Raw genomic sequence first — 16160 nt, 5'->3', positions numbered from 1 at the left:
TAGCTCTGGTGGGATGTCGAGGTAAAGGTACGCGGGGTAGTTTGCGTCGCCGGGACCGCAGTCGTAGTGGTGGTAGTAGCAGTGGTAGCGCGACAAAAATTGCCAATCGATCGGGGTCGGGTGAGGACAGAGGCAGAGACGGGAACAGAAAACTGTCGGAGGGAGCGCGATGGTCTGGCGGACCTGAGAAGGGATTGGATTGGAATATTCATCCAAATAATTCTTTGGAGTTTGCCCGCAGCCCCTCAGCGGATGCGCGCAAAATGGGGATTAATTCTCGTGAGTCAAACCGGAGCCCTCTCTGACCTTGGGTACGTTACGGCATGTGTCAGAGCCTATGCAAGGCTGAATGGGGATTTTTTTTTTCTTGAGCGACATGAAAGGCGCTATGGAGAGTTGGGCACTCTGATTGGGTTGTGCTCGTCATGGCGGGGTCATATCGGCAGATCGTCAAATCAGCGGGCCTTGAATTGGTACCTGTTGGGCATTAGTATATGCAGGTAGATTGAAGTATTCTGATTATATCGTTGATTAGTGTCTCTTCAGGTATCTTAAGCCAAGTCAATACTAATCAACTGCTTGTCTAGAGTTATCAAGACTTTGATACTGTTCCATCCGTCCATGATTTTAGTCTGTTACCTTGACTTGAATTGGCCAAATTATTTCCATGTTTTGGACTATTCTTTGTTTCAAAAGCTGAGGTAAGCGAGGGTGGGTGGCGGTGCACTCTCCACCCCAAGCTCGAATGACTTCATTGCCACGAAGGAGGGAGGACGGACTTTGTAGATTCATCCATCAATTCTATTGATTTCATCAAGCAGACCCCCTGTTTATCATCAGTGGCTCAAATAGAGTTGCAACTGTAGATTGCTTCTACTTTACACATCCTAAAGCACATACTTGACAAACCCTGTACCATGGGCCGCTGGTCGCAATACGATACGGACGAGGAGCGGTTGCCCTCGGGCATGACCCGCATAGGCTACGATGCCGATGACCAGACGTACACGTTCCGCGATGCCGACGGCAGCATCTGGGAGAGCGCCCCGGGCAGCCAATACGGCGGTCTTCACCGAGTGTCGGGACCGCCGGCTCCGCGCCAGCAACAGCAGTCTACCCACTACGAAGCGGGAGACGGAGAAAACGACAACGACGGCTTGCTTGAACAGCCGCCTCCGCCGTACACGGAGGACCCGGAGGACCCGACTACCAAGGCGTCGTGGCGAGCCGAGATGATGCCCTTGTTCAACTTTTTCATGATTGTCGGGCTGTTCCTCATTGGTGTCTTCTTTTACCTCCGAGCCACGGCCCGCCAAATGGATGACAGGCTACGACAGGGCCAGTGCGGAACAGACGGCGTGCCCTATACAATCCACCATGGAGATACGTGCTGGGATATCGCCAATGCCAGGGACTCTTCAGTCGAGACACTCTTGGGGTTGAATACGAATCTCGACTGTGATAGGCTACAGGTTGGAAAGTCAATCTGCGTCCCAGAGGCTTGAGTCTGAAATGACCAGAGTTTATTATGAATATTGTCAAGGCTATCAGGGCTCGTGAGAAATTGTATATATTAGTCTTGTAATTGAACCAGTTCTATCCGTAACGCCATTTCTATCCCTTGTACTGTGTACTCTTTTGATGCCTGACCCAGTCTCTTATGCAAATATCGTTTCGAGTCATGCGATTTCGTTTCCTTTTCATGTGCTCTCCCATCAATAGCACTGGTCTTGCATTCCCGTATTAGTAATATATACATCCGCGTCGATATCCATTTCGTGTGTCAAGCCCCAACACCTCGTGTCATCCAACCATCCGTGCTCTATATCATGTTGAGCTGCCCAAGTTTTCTGCAAAGCGCGGTACGTCCATGTAACCAATGCGTTGCTCATAGACTGTGCATGTATTCACACTAGCTACGATGGCAAAGTGAAGACAGCAATGCCGGTCCAATTGTTGCCCTTGTACGGGCACAGTTTAGCAGGTGGGCTTCCGGCTAATACGTTGAACGCCGTGCTCAAGCAATTCCGATGCATGGCGGGCATGTCGAGCTCGAGTTTGTCTGCGCCGTTCAAAACGCGTATGAGACTATTCTCTGCATGTATGGTGATGGTGTCAAAGCTGTGGACGTGGAAAAATGTGGTTTGTAGGTGAGATTGCATTGATTGAGCAAACCTCTCAAACCGGGATCCAAGCAAAGACGGCCAGAATCGTCAAGATGGCGGGCGCCACGAGGAGCGCCAGGTGCGGTGGCCGCATTTCTGACGAAGCAGACGGGACGACTTTTCCAGAAGAAGTCATGACCCAACCAGAGGGCAACACGGCGCTGACAGTGTTGGTGCTGGTGCCCAGTGCTCCAGCAGGTACGCTCGCCGTGGCCGTGGATCCGGCAGTCGCAGTCACGGTCAGCGAGCCGGCGCCGTCCAGGTTTCCATTGATGGTGCCGCCCTCGGATGTGATCGAGGTCCAGTCACCCGAGGTGTCGCTGTACGAGTAGGAGCTGCCCGTGCTGTAGTCGGTCACCACCATGTTCTTGACGTACATGCTAAAAGGTCCCTCTGAGTAGTCGGTGGGACCGCGTGCCCAGTCAATGGTGCCGGCGCTGTTGCTCGAGTCTCCTCCGGACCAGGCGCCAAACTTGATCTGCATGGGCGTCTGGGGATACTGATCGGTCTCGGCGTCGTCATATGTCAGAGTCCGGACAACCGTGTCGGCAACCATCCACACGATGCGCTCGCTGGTCCAGTCAATGGTGTATTTGATGAAATTGTCCTGGCATCCTTCGGCCGGATTCCACTCTCCGCGGTTGTACGTCGTCACTTGTCCCTTGCCAAAGTAATTTGTCGCCACTTGATAGGTATCGGCGCCCAACCATTCCATGTCAATCTCATCGAGGTCGTCGGATTGCAAAACGACCGATGACACAATTCCTGCTCCCGGTGCTGCCTTGAGCTCAAATTCGACACGACCAAACATGATATAAAACAGCGAGTTCAGCTGTGGTGCATCTCCAGACTCGGCCACTGTAAATGTGACGCCATCGGTCGAGCTGTATGTAGGAGTGCCTCCCGATGCTGAAAACGAATTGACTTCTCCTTGAGTGAAATCAACAGTTATGGTCATTCCAAGTGCCGTATCAGCGTCACATGCTAAAAATAAATTGTCAGCTCAATCTCTGGGCAATATGGTTTTTGGGGGGAGATGGCGGGTGTGCATACTTGTCTCGAGCGGGTTGCAACTTGAGTATGTCTGAGCAGCGACTTGGCTCACCATTAGTGCTGCCACAGCGGCAGTCGTTCTCTGGAGCAACATGCTTTTTGTTGTGATTATATTATTGGAGAAAGGAATTATAAAAAGTAAACAAAAATAACAAGAAGCAGGTGAACGCTGGCTGAGCAAAAATCCAGAGATGAGTTCTCGGAGCAGAAAAGGTAAGGAAAAAGAAGGGTCCTGTATTGAAAAGACCCTGGATTATGTACACCACACAGGCTACACGCTCGACTAGGTTCCACGTATGTTGGTACAATGCAGTTGTTCTAGTTTCAGTATGCAAGAATGAGGAGTTTTGAGTTACACACGCAGCCCGAATGATTCTTATTGAACGAAAGCAGAACCGGAAGCGGTAAGGAAAAGGGGAAATTATCGGTCGCCGCCCAGCCCTCAGGCCCAAGGCGCAATCGTCATCATCATCACGGACGGGTCGTTTGTTACAAGATCCAACTTCCAAGCCGCTCGCTCAGCTCTCTCTCTCCATGGCCGTCAGCTTGTTAGTTGCAAACTTACGAGTCCATTTCAAGTGGATCACAAGGGGGGGCTTGGCTGGCCCAATGACAAGCCTGGGCATGTCCATCAGAGTGGCATTGCACATGTGCAGCGATGCCCTATGTAGACCACCATGATGTGCTGGCTGTCGATGAATTGGGCGTAATGCCGAGCGCCTTCTACAGTAATAAATCTTGGTGGTTGGGGAAATTTCCGTCGGTTAAGAAGAGGTTGGTAGCGCTAAACGGGCCTTGAATTACGCAGCTAGTGGGATTTTCAGTGGGACCTATTACTCGATTCCGGGCAACCGTTAGCATCTGTGGCACCTAAAAGTCGAGGGGTTGGTGCTACGTGATCACCTCTAGCCGAGAAAACGAACTCGAACGACCCAGGTCAAGGGTCGCCTCATTGTCACCCTTGAAGCAGAATGCGACAGATTAATAAATGACTTGACCCACGAGAAACTGGTTTAGGAAACCATCAAGTCTATGATTTATTGCGTCACCCTGATACTGCCATTATTTCAGGCTTTGAAAGATGATTTCTGCACTGCCATGTATCTATGGATTGTTGGAAGGAAGTGAGTGGTATAATGCTCTAGGTTAGTATATCATTGTTGCCGCTCCAATTCTCCAAACCATAGCTGCCTGCACCCAACTATGACTCGATGGACAATGAGGATCACAGATCTTTTGCTCTCTGCTGGAACATGCAGCTCTTGTTAACATACGTCCAATCCCGAGAAAGACATTGTAATTCCGAGACAAACCTTGGGCTTGGTAGTGGTTTATCCTGTATTCTCTATCATCTCAAGGCGAAACAGGCCAGGCTTGTTCAGAGTCGGTGGGTTCACCAAGCAGCGCACCTATAAGAATTAATATTTCCATGTGATTTTTGGACATGCTCGCTTACGGGAACCAAGTCATATCTTACCTTTATTAAATGATAATGATGCATTTTTCCAATCGCAAAGTGCTTGTGTGATTTGATAGACTAGCAAGTCATCCTTTTTCTCTTTTCTCTCTCTATTTCTTCTTCTCTCTTTCTTTTCTTTATCGTTTTTTTAAGACAGATTTAAACAGAGATCCACAGATATACTGCTTAACGTGCCGTTACGTTGTTCAGAATAGGAGACAACCTTTTGAGATTTATACGAATACGGAAGGCGTTAAACAATACCGCATCCAAGAAACAGAAAGAACATACGCCAATGTGAACTATACGCTTAGTATATTGGAACAGGACCTAGAGCAATAAATTCATTTCTTGGAAAGGAAGAAAATCCGCGGTGAATCATGGTACCAGTTTGAAAATGGCAAAGAGCACCTCAAGCCAAGCGAGGAGGAACATAAAACTCTTGAACGATGACAATTGGAACTGACTTATTACAAGAAGATCTTTGGCCAGGTGAAGGGCCTAGAGAAGAGGAGTTCCAGGACGATTGGGAGTTTGGCGCTCCATTCAAGCTTTCAAATATCCTTTGAACAGAAAGGATATCTCAAAGACTGGGGTTTGATCGGGTCAGTCTCAACCAAGTTTGTCAAAGATCCCAAAACCAAGGTTTTTGTGGGTGATTGTTTGAAAGAGTTCATGACAAAGAACAAACTCCCCAAAAGCTCCTCATTCTATAAGAATTTCAGCAATGGAGTTCTTGCATTAAGGCTGGAAGACCAAAAGGAGCAAAGATCCCCGGGGGTCGTTCCATGTCGGCAAACGAGGTGCTACGACTGGCCTGACTTTTGACCAGACAAGTTGGATAGAAGCGGTCGTGAGATACACAGACCGTATTGGCAATTCTTATAGCTGGGAACTTGTTGTTGTTATCCCGGCTCCCAGTGAAGGCCCTTTTCTGACAGTGAGGACTCAGGTTCGTGTGTATTTGACCTAGATGGTCGGATCCTTGGGATGGTCGTGGCTAGTAACCGTGAAAGTAGAATGAAATGGCAAAGAAGCATGAGCCCCGACGGCGACGGTTGTCGTCAAATAAAATGCACCCCAAAGAAAACTGGGGGCAGGCTGAAGCACCCATGGCCCACGAGGATACCATCGGAACATGGCCAGTCGATGCAGACGATACTTTTGTATCTCCCATCGAGTGGGTATCAGATGATATCAAAAGGCTTTCAGGCCGTAAGCCAAGGGTTTTATCAATATAAAGCACATTACTCCTCATACCCTACACACTTGCACTCTTGTCCATTTCTTCCAATATGATACCCGCTCGGTCATCACTATCCGGCTTTATCGAAAACGATGAGTGAGTTCAAGGGCAATCCTTCCGATTTTTGCAATCACTCCTCAAAGCGTTCTTAATGTGCTGCTGGTATGAGCTATGGGAACCCTTTTAGAGGCCTTTCATCGCCACTGCCAGTAGATATAATGTATGTACCCAAGTAAACAAACATAAAAGACGCGTCAAGAATTAAAGGGGCCGCATAAGCACCCAAGATCAAACACAAACCATAAACCTTATAGAATCATAATTTTCAGGCAGCTACAATACTAAAATGTCGAATGGACCTGGCACCAACTTTTTTCGACCCCCTTTCCTACCTTGCTCCAATAAGCGTCAACGGCAAGAACACACTTCATCCAGCCCGAAAAAGGTCAGGAAATCGAGCAGTGAAGGCAGCTTGTCAACGACACCAAGGAGCCTGCCAATCTCGACCATGGAGCCTCTCCCACACAAACCAAGCGATGTCAAGCGCAGGGGTATTATTTCGGAATACCCGGATCTCCAGAGCTAATCGCTCGAACGTGAACCGAACGCTAGCATCCGCCAATTTGTGTCGTCGGCACTTTTGCGGGTGTTTGTAGAAAATATCTCGCTGGTATCGACCAACCCAATCTCATCGCTGAATAGTCCCCAAAGCTATCTCATCGCCTAATTGAGATATTATAAGATTGCCCCTGGGAATGGTTCTTGCCAATTTGCGTTGGTATTGATAACATTACCGACCTTCATAGGAAGCACGTACCAAAGAGGCTGAATACATCCACGGTATTACTAATTAGAGTACCAAAGGATACGATTAGTTAGGAAAAGCCATTAAATTCGCATTGGATTGCCGGAAAGCTCTCCGCGAACATAATATCGACAATGTTCACGTCGAAATCCGAGATACTGCCAAGAGCAAGCTGCAAGTGCAGAATTGGAAGCACAAATCGATATCATAGAACCCTCTTTCCAGAAAACGAACAATCAAGCTCTACGTACGTTATGATACCCGAGCTTCCCAGTGACCTATAATCGAGTACCCATGTACTTTATTTCTGACATGAATTAATAGTTTTTTGACGTGATACAAAGCTGACGGGTGTGGTGTGGAAAAGCGGGGCTGGGTGACCCGAGCATCTGGATAGGAACGGGAAGTGATGCAGCTCGGAAGAGCCTCACAAATGGTCGTGACGGAGGATCAAGAACTTGACGGATCAAAGGGCATGCCATCTCCAAGAAACCTTGTAGTGCTCTGGTTGTGACTAGGGTAGGGTAGGAAGAATTGCAAACTTGTGAATAACAAGATTCTTTTGTTACGATGGACTCTCTTTCTCTCTTATTTTTTTCTCTCTTTCTCTTTCTTTCTTTCTTTCTTTCTTTATTTTCTCTCTCCTTCTATCGACTTTCTGCCTACACCATTCGACGAGATTGCCTACATTCTCGCAATTACAAAGGATCTCATCTAGGTGTCCACATGTGCCAAGTGGACCACGGCATCTCCACAGAATGCCAAAGTTAAAAGAGGCTTGGCAGCAACTAAACAGTATACTCTATTGAAGGCGCCTGAATGAGAGTTTTCTCGAGTCCCGAGAATTTGTCATGTACGAGGTAGGTCATGGAGAGTCGCCTGCACGAACTAGCCTCAAGACTGCCTCGGCTATCACCCACGTACCGTGTTTACACGAGCATCAACTCTCACAATAAGGCGTAGTGACATCTCTACGGCACCTCTGACGGCTAACGTTCCCGACGGGTCACTTGTCAGTACAGTCTGGTCAAAAGAAGTAAAGAGCTCCTTGGGTTACCAGCAAGAGGAGAACAACAATAGCATAACAATAGATTACAACACAAGGCTTCAAACATGTGAATCCAAGCATTGGGGACGCTCATTTACCAAATGATTTGCCAATTTACTTACTATAGCAATGCTCCACAAATTACAGTTTCTAGACTACTGTGTATATCCCCTTTATAGCTTCGAGCTATACTCGACGCCCTAGCGCATAGCATGAACTGAGAACCACAAAATCATTATCATCATATCATGGCAAGAAATGACCATTCAAGACGACCACCGGAGCATAACGCCCTGGGCGCCCTCTTTTTTACCGCGCTCAGCGTCGCATTCTCCAATACAAGAGTGTCGCAGGTCAATGGGCCAGTACAGAAAGAATCCACTATCCTTTCAAGTTTCAATGGATCCGGTCCAGGGTTCTTCTACTGTCTGGTATGCACATGTTGCTTTTTCTCCTCTGCGACTATACCACATCGCGCTCTCAACTCCGCCTTTTGACTTCGCTTATCAGCAACTCCCGCTTGCCCGCCAGCCGATGGGACAGCCGGGACTGCCCACCACTTCCTCCCGTCGGCCGCATATACATATTCCTTTTCCGCATCGCTAAGAAATGTTTAGGTAGGAGCGCATCCGAAGAGGGGAAAACAGGATTGCCAATCAGCCATTCGACCACAAGGAAGGGGAAAATCCCAATGGTTTTAACTGCAGACATTTGTTTAGTTTTTCTCGACCAAGCCCAATAGCCTTTGCCACGCGGTGGGATGGAAGAACAAGGGCCCTTGCCCATTATACATCCCGGAATCATACATGCATCCCCGGGACATTCAGCTATCCCTGCCTTGACGGGCCTTTTTTTCTCGACTGCATCCCGAGGTTGCCTTTTGACGTGGGTTGGGACATGATGATCGGAACAGGTATGCTTTGGTTAAAGAGCATTCGCGTCATGAAGTCGGGGGGAAAAGTAGAAATGATATACATATTACAAATGCACAATCATTCCCCGTTATGCAGGTCGAGGGAAACGACTTTTTTTTCCTGTGTTTTCTGGTTTTCTTTTCCCATAGTGATTTCCCCCACAATCCGTCCGTCGACTGTTTACTCAAGTGTAGCCAGCCAGTCTGTCGAGGAAGGAAAACAGTGACTCGTTGAGAGGGGTCATACCAAATCACAATGGCAGATACAGCACCCCCATTTGCCATTGACGAAAAGACGCCGGTTCCCAAGGACGGATCAGCTCACGAGTCCAACACGACGGAAACGGACAGCCATGATGTCGCGTCGAGTCAGATAGACACGGACCTGGGCAGCAAGGTGACGCGCAAGATCGACATTGCGCTGCTCCCGCTGCTGGGCATGATGTACCTGCTCGCCTTTCTGGACCGGACCAACATCGCGACGGCCAAGCTCAATGGCTTCGAGGCGGACCTGCACATGCCGTCGTCGGGCTACAACACGGCGCTCTGGGTGTTTTATCTGCCCTTTGTCCTGCTCGAGGTGCCCTGCAACCTCATCCTGGGCCGCCGCGGCGTCCGGCCCGCCTACTGGCTCGGGGGCATCATCTTCATCCTCGGCATCACCTCCATGTGCCAGGGCCTCACCCGGTCCGCCGGCGGTCTCTATGCCTGTCGGGCCTTGATGGGCGCCGTCGAGGCGGGCGTGCAGCCGGGAGCCGCGCTGCTCATGGCGCAGTACTACAGACGAGTCGAGTTTGCTCCCAGATTTTCATTCTTTATTTGTTGTGCCTTGATCGGAAACACATTCAGTGCCGTGAGTATAGACCTCGTGTACGAGCGACTATAGACTCCTCTTCATTTGCTAACCTCCACTGTGACATAGTTTCTGGCTTATGCCATTAGTCACATGGACGGAGTCCACGGTCTCGAGGGATGGCGATGGATATTTATACTCGAAGGCATCGTGACTGGCTGTTTTGGTATTGTCCTTGGAATTTTTACTCCGAGCTGGCCCGAAAAGGCACACTTTCTGAATGAATCCGAGCGTGAAGTCTTGTTGCGCCGTCTAGAGATTGAGAGGGGAAAAGAAAATCTCGACATGCAAAACGTCAACTGGATCAAGTGCATGCTCAACTGGAAGACGTGGGCAATGTAAGTGACTACAAGACATTTGCACGCCATCACTTACTTCCCTTGGCTGACCAGACTTGCAAAGCACCCTCGTCTTCTTCTGCTGCGACATGAGCGCCGCCTCGACCGTCTCCTTCTCGCCCACCATCCTCTCCCAGCTGGGGTACAGTGGCAACCGGGCCAATGTCATGTTGATACCCATCTACCTCGTGGGTGCGTTCATCATGGTGTCTTCCGGATGGATTGCTGGGCGCATCAACAACCGCTCCGGCGTCATTGCCTTTGGCGCGGCCATGTCCATTGTCGGCTGGGCCATCCAACGTGCCCAGGTTCAACCTGCTGGAGTCCGCTACTTTGGTCTCTACATGATTTACTGGGGCGCCAATATCCAAATGCCCAACTGTGTTGCTTGGTTTCACAGCAATGTGGTTGGTAGACCAGAAAAGGCTGTTGGGATGGCTATTATAGCTGGTTTTGGGTGAGTAATCACAAATCTCGCCTCTTCACAATGACCAATGACTGACATGATTATATAGCAACTCTTGCAATTTCGTTGCCTCCAATGTATTCATAACCTCTGAAGCACCACGGTATCCGACTGCATTCTCTACTGGTCTTGCCATTCAATCATTGGGATTCGTGTCTTGCCTGACACTGGCGGGTTTCTTCTTTATCCAGAATAAAAAGGCTGGCACTCAGAAATACTACTTATGAGTTGACATTCCGAGATCATGTATAGACGCCCCATACTAGACTAGATTTTACAATAATTACAACACAATCAACCACGCTATTCAATGCAAATTTCAACCATGATTGTGGATTCTAGAAGTATTCTCTAGTATTGTCGTTACGCAATTCCCTTCACTATCAATGTCGTCTCCCACCATGACTCGGTGTGGTCCATATTGACACATGGAAATCTCGTGTTAGTGGATCATTTACTTAACACCTTTCAAGCACACGTTTCTTTCATCACAGCTTCTCAAAGCCCGCTTGGCTCATCGGTAGAGCGCCTCACTAGTATCCTTTCCAGGAAGCAATGAGGAGGCAATTGGTTCGACTCCAGTAGTGGGCAAGAATAAACAGTTCTTGCCACCAATCATACGGTCCTCAATAGACCGACCGATTCCTTTTTTGCACTTTTCCAAACTTGAGATGATTACTTTTTTCTTCTGCTCATAATCCTTCTGATTGTCCTGTTTGCTTGCTCGATTTCTGGCTCCCTTTTTTTTTTCCATCATATATTTCATGATTGGACTACAAAACCGTGGTAGTGACTTGAAAATTCTATATTTGTAGTATAATCCAAATCTAGGACTGCCATCTACGACCAAATCGGCTTGGACAAGTAAGCCTCGGCCTCGAAAAGAATGTCTGACCTACTTCTTCAGCTAGATGTTGCCTTGCCGGCATCCTCAACCATTCGCGAGACAATCTTGTCGTGAATCTTTTGCCAATTGGCCTCGACGCTACTCTTGACGAGGCCCATGAGCATGCGATTACACGACACGTAGACTTCCTCGACGAGCTCAAGGCCACTGTCGTCGGCGGCAGCATTCTCTCCCCCTCCTCCCTCCTCTTGTGTCTTGTTGTCGGTCCTCTCCCGCACCGTCCACGTCGTCTCCATCATTACACCCATGGGAGAGCGCACCCGCACCCACAAGCCGTCGGCAAAGTCGACCATTTCCTCATTGCTCTTGACGTTGCTGCTGTACACGGGATTTGGGACATGATCATGAACTTCGTACAGCTTGACCGTGGGGTTTGCGCCCGCCAGCGCCGAGACTGGGGCTGGCACCTTGTACGATGCAAAGGTCGGCGCCGGGTTGGTCGGTGCTTCTACGGCCTTGTAGTCTGTCAGGTGCGGATCGCAGTGTAGGTAAAAGTCATGGTCGTGGAGGAGCGCGACGGCCCCCTGTCTCTTGCTCGGGGGCAACGGTATCGGGGTCGTGTTGCGCAGGTTTGCAGTCGTGTTGAGGACTAGGTCAAAGTATTCATGTTAGTATCTCCATGTCGACACGGACGCTGGCATAAGCCGGTCCCCATCAAGTGTTGGTGTAAACAAGACATCAGGGGTATTGACGCCGTAGAGAAGTGGACAGTTCAAATGTGGCATGACTGCGGGGCACAGCAAGACGAATCAAACCAGGCGGCTTACATGACATTTTGCTTTTAAACTCAAAGACAATTGAAGCTCGCTGATAGTCTACAAAAGCAGCAAAAGATTGAGACAGCTCTAGAAAATAAACAATCTATATATCTCTTAAAGATATTGCACAATGCCAAGATCTGTACGCAGAGGCTTGACGAAACCAATACTGTCTTGTATTTGAGCTTGGAGCAATAGCTCTCACTAGACACCGGCCCGTGACATCCTAGGTTAGATCTGATCGCCCGGGACGAATCTCTGCCGATTTGATTGACCATGGTTGCAGACCCTAGAGGCAGTAGGGGCATTCCATGAACCAGGTAGAGTCAGTCAGTCAATCAATTCAAAGATCAACACCTATTGTTGAATGATTATATTTATATTAATGCCATTTGCGCTTCTGTAGACCATGTACTTGCGCATAATCTACCATGACGAAGTGCTGGGAAAAGGGTATCTCATATGACATTATCTTGATCTCAAAACAAAAACATTCCATCGCCCTGTGCCACGATTTGGCAACAGTCGAGTCTCTCAATTTCGTTCTTTCGTTCAGACCTCTCTCGCGACTTTTTGCTTCTTCTAGTCTAGAGTAATAGCAGTATTGCTCGAGGTGCCTGATTGCTGCTGCATCGGCCGGCCCCGGTTTGCTTGAGCTGCCGTATTCTTTTGGTTGTTTGGTTTCGATGCTGGTTGCATCTTTGGTGTAGGTTGCGTCTTTGCTGGCTGCCTTGAAGCCACTGGCGAGGTAGGGACTGGCTTCTTTGCCAACTCTCTTGCTGCATCGTCCACCGCCTTGAGCAGTGCAATGATGCTATCGTCTGCGTTGCAGCAAGCGCTGTCGCCAAAATTCTGCCAACCTGCATTGGCTTGGCTCCAGACTTTTGCTAGCACTGGCTTGAACTCGTCGTCGGGGTTCGAGTTTGGTCCAATTTCGGATCGAGTAACGTGCCAGAATGGCGAACCACGTCGTTCCCTGAGCTTCAAGGCGATGCGATAGACTCGTGGTGCAGCCTTGTTCGGTCCTGACAAGATGTATCTAATAGTGAACCAATCTAGTTGCTCGGAAAAGATCTCGGCACGTCCCTGTGGTACTTGGGCCCAAGAATCCTCGATCTGGTCCAATGCCTTTATTGCGGGAAGGGTAAAGGCCAAGTATTGTGGAAGCTTGCTGAAACCCAACGAAGAGTTAATGAGGCGGTTGAGACCGTCAAGGATACGTAGATGGGGGTTTCCTTTCTCCAGAGACATCTTGATCTGATCGGATCGTAGGTCCAGAGAAGCCTTCCAACGTCGAATGTTGGCTTCCGCTGCATTTCCGGCAGTGCGTCCGATTGCATCGCTATAGGTAAAGTCGACTCGAGCAAGAGTGATGGTATCGCATTTGATATCCGAGGGGCTGCGCCTGATGGCGTCCACACAGTCGACAAGTCTTTCAATGGCGTGAATCCGGTTGGCCAAGTCGCCGACAATGGTGGTTCCCAGGTCGGCCTTGAGCTGCAACGCAAAGACGCCAAGTTGAGTATTATAGGCAACGTCCTGCTCAACGTTTCCTTGGAGAAGACCAAACTTGGCTGGGTCCACGACCCTGAAGCGAGCGTCGGCCACAATGGAGAGAAGTGGCTGTTTTTGTGCTTGATCCTCGCCCTGCTGAATTTCCTTTCGAATTCGTCGTGTATTCTCAATCCTCATGAACCTGATAAACACATGGTCATGTGCCCAGGTGACAGGTTTCCCGGCCGCAATGGTCCCTCCGGCAAGAATCTCAGCTAGGCGTACCTTGAGAATGGGTAGCTTCATGGTGGGCGTTTGTGGAAGGCTCATCTTCTGATCGTCACGATACTTAATGTGACGTCGGTGTAGCTCCTTTGAGTTGATGACTTGTGACATCATTGCAGCGCTAAAGATGGTCATGCCTGCAAAGAAGGTGTCGTTTAGAGCTGGTGACGGGGTGACGAGTGGCAGTTGTGCAAATGTCACAACGCGAGGGCCAGTCGGCAGGTTGGCACTATACGAGGTCAGTGAATAGGTAGCAAATCAGTAAAAGGGGTACTTACACCTCCATCAGCCACCACCTGTCCCCAGCCAAACTCAAACTCAACATCATGTACCATTCCGCAGGCCAACCCTTTCTCTTGAACCAGAAATTCTGGCCCGACTCTTTCGACTTTAGTATACTTCGTATTTCTTCGGGCCTCACCGGACTACGAGTGAAGCTCCAGCCCATACTCTTGCCTCTGCGATTCAAATCGTCGGCCATCCAGGCATAGCGTGCGCCTTCCAGGGCAAGTATGCCTTCTTCGGTAGGATCCTTGGCCAGAGTATTCAGACGTTGCTCTCCCTTGTACGTTGCGGTTCTCTGGGGCGTCATTGAAAAGGAACCAGTGATTGGAGCTATCCGGAGGTTGATAAAGTCTTTTTGTCCAACTTGTACGCGTAGACTGGACTCGAGGGGTTCGTCCCGAGAAATGTCGAGGCTGAGGGCTGCTTCCCTCTTGAGGTAACGGTCCTTGGTTTGGAGCTTTCCATGTATAGTGGACAAGATGTGTTCCACATGTCGTGCGATTACCTTTTTGAGAAGCTTTTCGGTGGATATATGGGATTTCTCAAACGTGATATCTGATTCTTGAACCTCCTTGCCATCTCTAAACCAGCGCAATGAGAGGTAGCTCGTGGCATCGTTGTCAATGGTAGTCGCTCCGGATTTCCTGCCGCTGTGGACACCCATGATAATCCAACTCTTTGGGCTGTCTGGGAGGTGTCGGTTGGTCCAGTATTGTATGGCCATGCTTCGGTTGAGCCGCTCAATCTTTAGAGTGTCCACCCAGCTTGCCCTCGCCAACTCGCGTGCTTGTCGTACGTACTCGCTAATCTTGTGTGTGAGTACAAATTCGTGTAGAAAATTGTAGCATCCTCGCAGTCCTTCCTTTTCCAAGGCCTCGTTTACGCGAGCCTCGAGGAAAACCCGCAACGTTTCGGTCAATTCTGCCGGGGCAGGTGTAAAAGCAAATCGAAAATCCAAGAACCAGTATTGCTGCTCAAAATCCTCATCGGCAATTGTCAAGTCGACCTCGTATTCTCCCTCGACCTTGAATGTCACACGGCCCGATGCGATCGTGTAGTCGCGAAACTGGAGTGGTATCTTGTCGTGATCTTCTAGGTTCAGTCGTAGCGAGAGGAGAGTGTTGAGCTCCTCTATCCACTGTAGTTGCTCTTCTGCGGTCAACGGGGGCGGTTCAATGTAACCCAGATCAGGCATCCATGAAGCACTGCCGGTGGACAAGACTTGCAGCGCTGTTTGTAAATCTGGGTTTGGGAGTCGTGCAAAAGTAAGGTCGCGCTTGATGTTGGCCATGTAGCCGAGGCCGTCGTCGAATGCTTTGCGCTCCATGTTGATGTAGTTCATCAGGTCGATGAGCTTGCTGACGGTCGGGGCCTTGCGACTCCAAGAAGCAATGACGAGCGCCTTGGTCCATCTTGCGTGCAGCTCTTGCATAAAGTTCAAGAGTGATGCCTTTTTACTCAGGTTCTCTACCGATGTGTCGTCCGGGAGACTGACAGCAGGCGCCGAGTTGCCATTGACGGCGGGAGCCGAGACTGGCATCTTGGCCAGCTCCAGGATCTTGGCCGTCAACTGATTGTGCGAGCGCTGGGCAAGGCGCGACAGCAGGAGGCCGAGAGGTATGTATCCCTGGGTTATGTGTTGGATTTCGTCGGGGAGATCGTTCATGCGCGCCGATCGCGCGACGGCATCGTGGTCGCCGCCGGGGAGGCCATTCTGGATGCCGTTCTCCATGGCAACGGCACCAGGCATCATGCGATGCCGAGATCCAGAATAGAAGCCAGAAGTTGTCGTCGCCTAGGTAATGCAAAGAACAATCAGAGGTGGTTCACGGTATCGCGGTAGCGGCAGGTTGTGTGTTGCGACTGCGACTGCGACTGCAACTGCGACGCCGAGACGCGGTGATTTGGGGGAAAAGACGTCAAAGAACGAGGCTGGATTCGAAAGAGGCAGTTAGTTGACGCAGGCCAGGCCAGGCCAGCCAGCCAGCAGGTAACGCGGCGGGTTGATTGAACAACAACGGGTTAGTCTGCAAGGTAAAGAGCACGGACCTCTACCTCAAGGTTTGGGTGTGTCGTTGATGAGCC

General features: G+C 49.7%; 5 protein-coding genes across 5 annotated transcripts; 2 read left to right on the top strand and 3 right to left on the bottom strand.

Moving 5' to 3' along the window:
• Positions 1-917: 917 nt before the first annotated feature.
• Positions 918-1505, top strand: PFICI_00882 (uncharacterized protein; the record flags this gene model as incomplete). Its single annotated transcript, XM_007829463.1, has 1 exon — positions 918-1505. One exon carries the CDS (start codon positions 918-920, stop codon positions 1503-1505), a length of 588 nt encoding a protein of 195 aa, XP_007827654.1.
• Positions 1506-2178: 673 nt separating this feature from the next.
• On the bottom strand, positions 2179-3312 carry PFICI_00881 (uncharacterized protein; the record flags this gene model as incomplete). Its single annotated transcript, XM_007829462.1, has 2 exons — positions 2179-3149; positions 3219-3312. 2 exons carry the CDS (start codon positions 3310-3312, stop codon positions 2179-2181), a joined length of 1065 nt encoding a protein of 354 aa, XP_007827653.1.
• Positions 3313-8945: 5633 nt separating this feature from the next.
• PFICI_00880 (uncharacterized protein) lies at positions 8946-10573 on the top strand (the record flags this gene model as incomplete). The annotated part of the gene is made up of 4 exons (XM_007829461.1): positions 8946-9542; positions 9612-9880; positions 9945-10337; positions 10396-10573. The coding sequence occupies 4 exons, from the start codon at positions 8946-8948 to the stop codon at positions 10571-10573; spliced, it is 1437 nt and encodes a 478-aa protein (XP_007827652.1).
• A 676-nt stretch (positions 10574-11249) lies between these two features.
• On the bottom strand, positions 11250-12027 carry PFICI_00879 (uncharacterized protein; the record flags this gene model as incomplete). The annotated part of the gene is made up of 2 exons (XM_007829460.1): positions 11250-11842; positions 12021-12027. 2 exons carry the CDS (start codon positions 12025-12027, stop codon positions 11250-11252), a joined length of 600 nt encoding a protein of 199 aa, XP_007827651.1.
• Positions 12028-12593: 566 nt separating this feature from the next.
• Positions 12594-15825, bottom strand: PFICI_00878 (uncharacterized protein; the record flags this gene model as incomplete). Its single annotated transcript, XM_007829459.1, has 2 exons — positions 12594-14019; positions 14069-15825. The coding sequence occupies 2 exons, from the start codon at positions 15823-15825 to the stop codon at positions 12594-12596; spliced, it is 3183 nt and encodes a 1060-aa protein (XP_007827650.1).
• Between the last annotated feature and the right edge of the window lie 335 nt (positions 15826-16160).

Source organism: Pestalotiopsis fici (assembly GCF_000516985.1).
Source record: "Pestalotiopsis fici W106-1 unplaced genomic scaffold PFICI_Scf_1, whole genome shotgun sequence".
Classification (NCBI taxonomy): domain Eukaryota; kingdom Fungi; phylum Ascomycota; class Sordariomycetes; order Amphisphaeriales; family Sporocadaceae; genus Pestalotiopsis; species Pestalotiopsis fici.
This window is presented reverse-complemented; position numbering and strand designations above follow the sequence as displayed.